Source organism: Oncorhynchus kisutch, linkage group LG10 (genome assembly GCF_002021735.2).
Source record: "Oncorhynchus kisutch isolate 150728-3 linkage group LG10, Okis_V2, whole genome shotgun sequence".
Taxonomy (NCBI): domain Eukaryota; kingdom Metazoa; phylum Chordata; class Actinopteri; order Salmoniformes; family Salmonidae; genus Oncorhynchus; species Oncorhynchus kisutch.
This window is the reverse complement of record NC_034183.2, coordinates 60150754-60162951: the sequence shown is the minus strand read 5'-3', so window position 1 is coordinate 60162951 and position 12198 is coordinate 60150754. Positions and strand designations below refer to the sequence as shown.

The 12198-nt window shown below is 43.5% G+C and overlaps 1 protein-coding gene across 3 annotated transcripts in view; it reads right to left on the bottom strand.

Annotated features, from left to right (window-relative positions):
* LOC109898615 (myosin-10) overlaps positions 1 to 12198 on the bottom strand; it is a 63161-nt gene that overhangs the window by 27535 nt on the left and 23428 nt on the right. For all 3 annotated transcript variants that reach the window (XM_031834383.1, XM_031834380.1, XM_031834381.1), the window contains 2 exons: positions 2672 to 2699; positions 430 to 532 (listed from right to left, as the gene is read on the bottom strand). In XM_031834383.1, coding sequence (XP_031690243.1) covers positions 430 to 532; positions 2672 to 2699 — 131 coding nt within the window. The remainder of the gene's footprint in view (positions 1 to 429; positions 533 to 2671; positions 2700 to 12198) is intronic.

Sequence of the window (12198 nt, the reverse complement as noted above, 5' to 3'; positions counted from 1 at the left end):
TTATCCCGCTAACATTATCCTGCTAACCTTACCCCGCTAACATTATCCCGCTAACATTATCCTGCTAACATTATCCCGCGGACATTATCCCGCTAACATTATCCCGCTAACATTACCCTGATAACATTATCCTGCTAACATTATCCTGCTAACTTTAGGCTCTGACAGAGTGGCACTGAGCACCACAGAGCTGGAGCGGAGACCGTTCAGGTTCAGGTGGTACACAACAACAAACTGATTAGACTCTATTAGAGGAGCTGCGTTAGCCATTAGCATCAGGGGTCATTAAACTAGAACACATTGTTTAGAAGTCAGTTGAGTACACACTGTGGTAAAGCCTCTGCCTTTGGGTCCGGCATGGGCACATTGGAGGGTTTAACAGGAGTAGTTCAGGAAGGGAACAGGGAAGGAGGGAATGGAAACACTCACAGGAATGTTGTGGTCTTTGCGTCCTTTGTGTGACGAGGCGACGTGGGCCAGGTACTGGATGACCTTTTTGGTGTTTTCTGTCTTGCCGGCACCCGACTCGCCTCTGTGTGAGGAGGAGATAGACAGGACCAATACATATCAGATTAAACAGAGGAGGAAGAGAGGATGGGGAGAAAGAGAGGGGGGTGGGGTGGAGGGATGAGGGAGAGCAACGAAACTGGTCTAGTCTACTACCAAGCAGGCCTCATAAAATAAATAACATTTCAGCACTGTTGAACACTTCCAGCAAATACTTATATAACCCTTTGTCTACTGTTATAACTGTGCCTTTAGTTGCCAGACAGAGCCAAGCTTCCTGGAAGGCTTCCACATATAATCTCAACCAAATACAGTCAAAACACATAAACGACTCCAGGGTCCTGTGGTTGGGTGGGCAGGTCTCCAGGGTTTCTAGGCTCTGCTTTTGGCCCGGCTCTAATGACAGGGACGTCCACAGCTCCGCCAGGACCCAACTCTCACTCCCCTCCAGAACCAGCACACAGCCACATACCCGTGGCTTTACCATAGCCAGCTATTAGCTCTCCACACAGAATGCTGGCTTAATGGATAAATGGCCAGAGTGCAACTCAATGTGAGTCTCCTCCTCTACACTTTGTATATGGGTGGTGTGGGGGTATAGTGTAATATATGTTCATCAAATGCCATTTCAGATTAATTTGATGTCACGTTACAATTGTGAGAACAGTGAGATGTTTTAGGTTGAAATGACAACATCAGATTTGGGCATAGGACATACTTTTCTTCATTCCAAGCAGACTGACTTTCTGTATTAGTCACTCTTCTTGTTCAAGCACAAGGTAGCCAGGTCATCAGTGTGTGAGGCCTGTGACTCTTGCATCAGTGTGTCACACTCTTAAGGTGAGAGATTCCACAGGTCTGTGGCCCAGTGGATCACTTCCTGTTCTGTAAACCAAATTACTTAATCATCATGTGGACTGGCATGTAAACCAGTTCTCACTGGTTTTCAATGACAGGGAGACTGGATTCTCTCTCAGACAGTACAACAGAGTAGGTTTCTTATTGGACGTGACAACTTTATAAGATGGTGTAAGATTGGTGTGCTTATTTCTGGGATAATGGGAGGGTCTAAATGAGATCATTGGCATATAGCACTCAGCAAGTAGCATCCTGGCCAACAGGGGGTGTAATTGTTTGAAGACTGTGTACCAAACCACACTCATAACTCCCTCTACTCTGCACAAAGTTGCTCAAAGGCCAACTCAGTTCCACAACTACATCATAAAGCTTTTTAGATCTAGTCCATAACTGAGAACCAGCAGGATGGCAGGACCTTGCTAATCACTTCAATATAACTCCCATTCTGACCAACTAACAGATGCTAATGCTGCTCACTTCACTCCCACATACTGTAGGCTTGTTCTGCCTTCTTCCCCGAGTCTAAGAGCTCGACTGTAAATCTGAAAGGAGTGACTGGGGTGCAACTCTGCATGGAGGAAATCTCCAAAAGTGAACTCAAGGAAAAGAGGGGGCACGTCACTGAGACCCTACTTAAGGTGCAGTCACATCAGTCTCAGCGCCAGACAGGTTACTTTTCCATCTCATTAAGCCGCTGAGTCTCCTCTGGAATCGGCCCTCCTTAAAAAAACAACCTCTACCCTCTGAGTCCTCTTTGAGAGATGGTGTCAGAGCAGGACTTGGCAGGCTGAGGCGATCTGTTTTCCTTACTGGGCAGTTTAATGAGGTAATGTTTCAGGAGCAGGACAGCTAGCATACTGACGGAGCAGAGCAGAGGCCTGTGAGAACATCCTCAGGCGTCATCAGGTGCATTAGCATGATGCAGTTTAGATAAAGGATTGGGCTGATAATACACCTCTGATGTGGAACACTGAAACATACACATAACACATTTTTTGATATGTTAAATTTAGTCATTACCACCATTTGATTACCTCGACTAACCTGTACCCCTGCACATTGACTAGGTACCGGTACCCCCTGTATTATAGCCTCGTTATTGAAATGTAATCTTATTGTGTTACATTTTATTTTATACTTTAGTTTATTGAGGAAATATAGTATTGTCTTTACTCTATTTCTTGAACTGCATTGTTGGTTAAGGGCTTGGTACGGTAATGTTTTCAATCATGTAAAATGTTTCAGTGAAATGTGAGTGAAAAGGATGTCTAGAGAAATGATCCCAACAGAGTAGTAGGATACTCACGTGCAAAGGATTGATTGGTCTTCACGATCTGTGGGGAAAAAAAAAAAAAAAAGACAGAGTCAGAATCAGCCTATTCCACTACAGATAGTGTACACACACACACACAAACACGGGCCATTTCATGACATCCAGACAAGAAATGAACACCTAGCCCCCATGCAGTGTTGATGTCAACAGGAGTCCCCTGGCCTGCAGTGACAGTGGGGTCCTGTTCTGCCCCAGCAGACACCGAGGAATGTGATCAGATCAGCCTTACAGCCCATTCATAAAGACTCTAGCTGTATGAGAGACAGTCATGCTGTGTCAGGGTCAGATCTTAACAAGTCTTTCATTTCAAAAGAGATTTCGATCCATAGCAGATTGGACATGCCTAGTCCTAAACTCTGAGGGCAGCCATGCAGACTACAAATCCTAGGATCCACAGAGGACTGCTCGGACACCCTGGCTCTGTGGTTGAGGAGGTGCTTGATATTATCAAATCATGCCCTAATTTCATCCATATATTGAAAAACAAGATATTCAATACGACAGAACTACTAAAGTTGAACACCCAGTTACAGGGAAACCCAGATGAAAGCTGCCAACTTGGCAAGCGTCTTTCTCCACGCTGCAAGGCAAGTGTTTAATCCAGTAAACACAGGCAACGGATGAGGTTAAAGAGTACTGGGCCTAAGTCGCAGATGTAGCTGGATATACAGGTGCTCTGAAACTTGTGCATAATAATGTTTCCCATAATCTTTTATTCTGCCAACGGCGGTATGATAAGATCCCTAGCTAGCTACAATTGGGGGCTACTAAATTAAATCAATATTCCATTTCATTTGGAACGGCAAGCCAGACAAAATTAAACAGGCCTATTTATTAATGAATATGAATTCAGCGGGCATAAATTATGAAATATTAAAGCATTAGACCAAAGGCCCTGTTCCAACCCTGTTCCTGGAGAGCCCGCGTCCAGGTTTTTGCTCCAACCCTAATCAAGCGCACCTGATTCTAATAATTAGCTGGTTGAAAAGCTGAATCAGCTAGGTTACAACTGGGGTTGTAGTAAAAGCCTACAGGAGGGTAGCTCTCCAGGACCAGGGTTAGAAGCATAGATAGAGACAGATGCTAGATAGATCAGTGCTCTGCCAGAGAAATAGAGAAATGCCAGAGAAATACCTGCTGCAGCTGCTCTCCTCATGATTCTCCTTTTGCCTCTCATTATTCACCCCCTCAGCCCACTCATGACTCAGCATCTATTCACCATCTCCTCCAACAAGAACCTGCTCTGTGGACTGGACACACAGTAACTCAACTCCATAGATTGACTCTGATGAAGCTGAGTGGCTATCAGCCCCAAAAATGTAATGGAACAGGACCTGTCGGAATGATGTGACAGGCACTCTCTCAACCCCAGAATGTATGGGAAATGAAATCACAAAGTTATTTGGGGATAGGTGACATAGCTGACATGACACAGTGACACCACAAGGTATATCATCTGGAGGGATGTAACACACAGAGTCAACACAATGAGGGTCTCTGGGTAGGAAGCTATTTGAGTCCAGATGGAAACATCTTGTAATGTGGACAAACATCATAGCCACGGAGGCCCCTCTGTGTTTGGATAACCTTTTCTCCTAAAATGCAGACAACATTCTGACGCTGTAAGGTCCTCAACATTCCTGTGGAAGATATCAGGGTGTGACACTGTCTTCGTTTCACCTGTCCTAATTATTGTCTCCACCACCTCCAGGTGTCGCTCCTTTTCTGTCTCTCTGTGCCAGTTCATCTTGTATGTCCAAGTCAACCAGCGGTTTTTCCCCTTTCTCCTGCTTTTGCTCTTTCTCCTTCTTCTAGTTCTCCCGGTTTTGTCCCTTGCCTGTTTCTGGACTCTGTACCCACCTGCCTGACCATTCTGCCTGCCTTGACCTCGAACCTGCCTGCCTCTCTGTACCTCCTGGACTCTGATCTGGTTTTGACCTTTTGCCCGTCCAGGACCTTTCTCTTGCCTACTCCTTTTTGATTATTGAACATCTAAGACTCCAACCGTCTGCATCTGGGTCTCGCCTTGAGTTATTATACAGAGGTTGTTTCATTTGCTGTGGAAATCATCCAAACGTACAGTTGAAGTCGGAAGTTTACATACACTTAGGTTGGAGTCATTAAAAAACGTGTTTTTCAACCACTCCACAAATGTATTTTTAACAAACCATAGTTTTGGTAAGTCATTTCTCCAACAATTGTTTACAGACAGATTATTTCACTTATAATTTACTGTATCACAATTCCAGTGGGTCAGAAGTACATACACTAAGTTGACTCTGCCTTTAAACAGGTTGGAAAATTCCAGCAAATTATGTCATGGCTTTAGAAGCTTCTGAAAGGGTAATTGACATAATTTGAGTCAATTGGAGGTGTACCTGTGGATCTATTTCAAGGCCTACCTTCACACTCATTGCCTCTTTGCTTGACATCATGGGAAAATCAAAAGAAATCAGCTAAGACTTCAGAAAAAAAAGTCTGGTTCATCCTTGGAAGCAATTTCCAAATGCCTGAAGGTACCACGTTCATCTGTACAAACAATAGTACGCAAGTATAAACACCATGGGACCACGCAGCCGTCATACCGCTCAGGAAGGAGACGCATTCTGTCTCCTAGAGATGAACGTACTTTGGTGCGAAAAGTGCAAATCAATCCCAGTACAACAGCAAAGGACCTTGTGAAGATGCTGAAGGAAACAGGTACAAACGTATCTATATCCACAGTAAAACAAGTCCTATATCAACATAACCTGAAAGGCCACTCAGCAAGGAAGAAGCCACTGCTCCAAAACCGCCATAAAAAAGACAGACTACGGTTTGCAAATGCACACGGGGACAAATATTGTACTTTTTGGAGAAATGTCCTCTGTTCTGATTAAACAAATAGAACTGTTTGGCCATAATGACCATCGTTATATTTGGAGGAAAAAGGGGAGGCTTGCAAGCTGAAGAACATCATTCCAACCTTGAAGCACTGGGGTGGCAGCATCATGTTGTGGGGGTGCTTTGCTGCAGGAGGGATTGGTGAACTTCACAAAATATATGGCATCATGATGCAACATCTCAAGACATCAGTCAGGAAGTTAAAGCACGGTCGCAAATGGGTCTTCCAAATGGACAATGACCCCAAGAATACTTCCAAAGTTGTGGCAAAACAGCTTCAGGACAACAAAGTCAAGGTATTGGAGTGGCCATCACAAAGCCCTGACCTCAATCCCATAGAAGATTTGTGGGCAGAACTGAAAAAGCGTGTGTGAGCAAAGGAGGCCTACAAACCTGACTCAGTTACACCAGCTCTGTCAGGAGGAATGGGCCAAAATTCACCCAAATTATTGTGGAAGGTTACCCGAAACCGTTTACGTTAAACAATGTAAAGACAATGCTACCAAATACTAATTGAGTGTGTATGCAAACTTCTGACCCACTGGGAATGTGATGAAAGAATAAAAAACTGAAATTAAATCATTCTCTCTACTAATATTCTGACATTTCACATTCTTAAAATAAAGTGGTGATTCTAACTGACCTAAAACAGGGAATTTTTACTAGGATTAAATGTCAAGAATTGTGAGTTAAAATTTAATTTGGCTAAGGTGTATGTAAACTTCCGACTTCAACTGTACCTTGAATTCCTGAACATCAATATCAATGGGAGGAATGACCCCTCCACTAATACCAACGCCTCTTACCACCTCCATCTATATCTAATCAGTATTGCTGTGCTCCCCAATCTCTAAATGGGTTTGATTTCACAGCCCCTCTGCTGTAGGTTACTGATATTTTAATGTGACAAGCCAACTTTATGTCTGTGTAGCCCCAGCATTACAAACAACCACGCGGTGAGTGGTCTCTGTCGCCAGCAGAGCATATCCCCTACACTGTCTGCTGAACCAGCAGCCTGCCTGACGACCCTAAATCTACCCAACCTGGGGACGACGCTTTGAGCCAGGGAGAGAGTGGGAAAGGGGTGAACTGAGGACACACTGATTCTTTGTGTGCATGTGCATCATGAATAGCTAATGAATCCACGGCAATTTTTAGAAGACAAAGGCATGTCGCAAACGCTGAAAACTGACATCGTGACAGCCACAGTAGATGGTTATAGATTCAACAGAGCATTCTCAAAAGGGATCAGAGGGACACGAGCTAGTATGTGTTGGTTACAAGTCTGGTCCTATAGCAACCCCCTCCCTCTGTGTCTCTGTCACTCCCTAAAAGCTCATTGTGCCTCAGCTCCATTCAGACTCACCCTGGTGGCCCATGGTATGAGGTGTTGTCAGTGTGAGGGGGCCTGTGGAGGCCTGTGGGTGACTCAGCCACACTGAAGGTCACCATTGGATACCCTTTAAGGTCACTGTGTTTACCTTACCAGCCCCATGTCCCTCTGACTAACAGACTGGACAGCCACAGAGGGCAGCTGTCACTGCTAGACCCTGCGTCATGGGTACATTGCTCCCCAGCCCAAGCCCATATTTGATCAGAAGATAAAGAGCTTACATGGTTTTATTAAGCCCACAGGTCTGGGACTGTGACCTCATGACAGATTTGAACAATGAGTCCCAGGAACAAATATAGCTCTACGGATGATCATCTTTACACTCAAATGATGGTTGGAATGATAAATAGTTAATGTCGGTCACCTTTCATCAGAGGACTGACTGGCTACCTGAATGTCTACCAGGTGTTATAGGCACAACCTTTTGTTATGTCACTATAGTGTGAACTGCTGCTGGCGAGTCAGTCTGATAAATGAACATATTGTTCAGCGCTCTGATTTCTCTGACCTGTGGTGCTCTTTATTCCTCCCAGAGACACACGGTCTGTTTCTACTTTCGGGCGTCTGATGAGAATAGCAAAACAGGAGGGATGATCGATGGTTGTTGAGTAGAACTGGCCAGGTTCCCGACGACACACCAGACTTCAGAGCTCCACAGGTCAAAGTTTGATTACTCTTCGTCTCCGTGACAGAGCTTTTCACTGGGTTTTCATGAGAATAACTTTCTATGAAACTCAGATGGTTATCATCCACGTCCTTTTGATTTTCAACCAGACCTTGTAGCTGTGATCACTTTGAATCGAAGCACCCAACACCGAGCTACATCAACTCAGATATATATGATTAGAATATGATTCACATCAGAGACCAATCGCGTTTTTCAAAATGGCAGCTGAGCCGTGGTAGTCAGCGATAATGATGACCTCAGCCATTGATTCGTCAATCCAGTCACTGATATAAAATGGTATGCTGGTCTCTACCTACTTCCTGTTTTCTCTTGTTCTAATATTCTCTCCTTGACACCTGCCTTACTCCCTCTCCACTGATGAAGGGTTAGGCATTCAAACGGTCATTTATCATCTTTAATTCTCTTCTAAAGCCAAATAAATAAAGAGGATATTGACTTCAATGACCCGTCTCCGTGGGCCATTTATCAAAAGGCATTTCAAAATCAGAGCACAGAGCCAGACACCCAATAAGCTGAAGTCATTCTGTAATACATGGCTCATATGATCTCCACGTTCTCAGAAAGCATGCTAGCTAAAGGTCATTATGTGAATGGGGAAAGTTATCTTTATTTCTTAGGATAGATACTTTATACCTACCACAAAATCATTCATTTAGTATGCATTGTGCTATTATACTCACTATAGGGCTAATAATGATATCATATGAAAGAGACATCTATTGGCTCCATACATTCATATCAATCAACTAACTGATCCAAACCCATTGCCTGGTGAAGTGAGCCAGTAGCTCCTCCATTCTGAACAGCCACCACATATTGATCAAACCATTGACTTTGTCTGTCTTGTTTCCATGCACAGAGGGCTGTCTGACTGAATTCATCTGTTCTGCCCATATATGCTCTGTCCCTGGCCTTTTCCTAGAGTACCAGTTTCACATACCCAGGATGGGGCCAATGAAAATTGTTCTACCAATTTCACACTCTATTGGCTCATCTCTCTCCCTCTGTCCTGACTGTTGCTCTCATCTCTTATTCTCTCCGTCCTCTGACAGAGTTCTTCTCTCCCTCTCCCTCTGCAGCCATGGCACAGAGCCAAAGTATTACTCAGAAATAAAACAAAAGCTCTTTTGCCACCCACAGGTCCTTGATTTGATCGATTAATCATCAATTCCAGCACAGTTTTTTGTTTCCTCCCAATGAAGTTACAAGCCACCATTATCCTGGGCCTAACAAGAGGACAGGGTCAAATCAGTCCATACATTCATCAAGCTGTGGACTACTGAAAACCCCTTTCTGAAGGCTCAGGAAGGCTGATCTCAGTACAATCAAGCTGTCAGTCTCCTGCCATCAATTCAGAGTGAACAGTTCACTATAACCAGGGGAGAACCTATACCCCTACCAACAAAATACAACAGTTCAGATAATGGTTGGGTAGACACAAACATGTCCTTGGCCTTGTTGTCTGCTGCTCCACACAGCATGCAACAACTACGGGAATGAAAGAGATGCAACTGCGACCTGGACAAGATAAAGCAAAGCAGTGTGACACAAACAACACAGAGTTACACATGGAATACAGTCAATAATACAATAGAATAATCTATATGCAGTGTGTGCAAATTAAGTAAGATTAGGGAGGTAAGGCAATAAAGAGGCCATAGTCGAAATAATTACAATTTAGCAATTAAACACTGGAGTGATAGATGTGCAGAAAATGAATGTGCAAGTAGAGATACTGGGTGCAAAGGAGCAATAAATAAATAAATAAATAAATAACAATATGGGGATGAGGTAGTTGGGTGGGCTATTTACAGATGGGCTATGTACAGGTGCAATGATCTGTAAACTGCTCTGACAGCTGATTGTTAAATTTAGTGAGAGAGATATGAGTATCCAGCTTCAGTGATTTTTGCAATTCATTCCAGTCATTGGCAGCAGAGAACTGGAATGAAAGGCTTTCGGGGTGACCAGTGAAACATACCTGCTGGAGCACGTGCTACGGGTGGGTGCTACTATGGTGACCAGTGAGCTGAGATAAGGCTTTACCTAGCAAAGACTTATAGATGACCTGGAGCCAGTGGGTTTGGCGACAGATATGAAGCAAGGGCCAGCCAACGATAGCGTACAGTTCACAGTGGTGGGTAGTATATGGGGCTTTGGTGACAAAACGGATGGCACTGTGATAGACCATCCAATTTGTTGTGCAGAGTGTTGGAGGCTATTTTGTAAATGACATCGCCGAAGTCGAGGATCGGTAGGATGGTCAGTTTTACGAGGGTATGTTTGGCAGCATGAGTGAAGGATGTTTGTTGCGAAATAGAAAGCCGATTCTAGATTTAATTTTGGATTGGAGATGCTTAATGTGAGTCTGGAAGGAGAGTTTACAGTCTAACCAGACACCTAGGTATCTGTAGTTGTCCACATATTCTAAGTCAGAATGTCCAGATTAGTGATGCTAGGTGGGTGCGGGCATTTAGTTTTACTTGCATTTAAGAGCAGTTGGAGGCCACGGAAGGAGAGTTGTATGGCATTGAAGCTCGTCTGGAAGTTAGTTAACACAGTGTCCAAAGTATGGCCAGAAGTATACAGAATGGTGTCGTCTGCGTAGGTGTACATAGGTCTACATCTAGGTCTAAATAGACAAACAACCCTCTCCTCGTCTCCCCCCTGGGCCACGCAGCAGGAGACAGACTGGGGATCCGTTTTCCACTAATAATTTATTCGCCAGACGGATTAACCTACTCATTCCACACATTCCAGACCCCCCCCCCCAGGCCACCCCTTTTACCCCCTCAACCTCTCCCCTCCTCCCTCAACTAGCCCCCTAATCTCTCAACATTCCCATCTACTCCCCAAAACATGTCCAAGCCTCCCTAATCTTGAAACGTAGAAGTACAGTGGAGCCCAAGTATGGATTGTAGCCTACTCCATTCCACTCTTCCTGCTGGACCACTCCAAATTCAAACAAGTCAAATAAAATAATGGTTATATTCTAGAGGTTGACCGATTAATCGGAATGGCCGATTAATTAGGGCCGATTTCAAGTTTTTTTTTTTCACCTTTATTTTACCTTTAGTTAACTAGGCAAGTCAGTTAAGAACACATTCTTATTTTCAATGACGGCCTAAGAACGGTGGGTTTACTGCCTCGTTCAAGGGCAGAACAACATATTTTCACCTTGTCAGTTCGGGGGATCCAATCTTGCAACATTACAGTTAACTAGTGCAACGCAATAACGACAGTTGCACTCCACAAGGAGACTGACTGCCTGTTACGCGAATGCAGTAAGCCAAGGTAAGTTGCTAGCTAGCATTAAAATCTTGTAAAAAAAAACAATCAATCAATCATAATCACTAGTTAACTACACATGGTTGATGATTTTACTAGATATTATCTAGTGTGTCCTGTGTTGCTATAATCTGACTGAGCATACAAGCATCTAAGTATCTAACTGAGCTGTGGTAGGCAGAAGTAGGCGCGTAAACATTCATTCAAACAGCACTTTCGTGTGTTTTGCCAGCAGCTCTTCGTTGTGCGTCAAGCATTGCACTGTTTATGACTTCAAGCCTATCAACTCCCGAGATGAGGCTGGTGTAACCGAAGTGAAATGGCTGGCTAGTTAGCGCGTGCGAATAGCGTTTCAAACGTCACTCGCTCTGAGCCTTGGGGTGGTTGTTTCCCTTGCTCTGCATGGGTAACGCTGCTTCGATGGTGGCTGTTGTCGATGTGTTCCTGGTTCGAGCCCAGGGGGAGTGAGGAGAGGGACGGAAGCTATACTGTTACACTGGCAATACTAAAGTGCCTATAAGAACATCCAATAGTCAAAGGTTAATGAAATACAAATGGTATATATATATATATATATATATATGAAATAGTCCTATAATTCCTATAATAACTACAACCTAAAACTTCTTACCTGGGAATATTGAAGACTCATGTTAAAAGGAACCACCAGCTTTCATATGTTCTCATGTTCTGAGCAAGGAACTTAAACGTTAGTTTTCTTACATTGCACATATTGCACTTTTACTTTCTTCTCCAACACTTTGTTTTTTCATTATTTAAACCAAATTGAACATGTTTCATTATTTATTTGAGGCTAAATTGATTTATTACATTAAGTTAAAATAAGTTTTCATTCAGTATTGTTTGTAATTGTCATTATTACAAATAAATGTAAAAAAATATTTAATTTTTTAAGAAATCGGCCGAGTAAATCGTTAGCAGCTTTTTTGGTCCTCCAATAATCGGTATCGGTGTTGAAAAATCATAATCGGTCGACCTCTATTATATTATGACATAGGGTCTGTAGTTAGTGAAATATGATCACAAACTAAGGGGAGGCAGGGTGAGAGCTGGGATGACAAAACAGCCTCACCACCACTTCAACTGGATAGTACACTCTTTTTCCACATCCTTCTTCCTGCTCTCTAAATTAGCTTCATAAAAGAAGTCATAAAACCCCAACAAACGCAGTGTTAATTCTAGAGCCATGGTTACCACTTTGCACACATCAGAAATCCTGAGTGATGG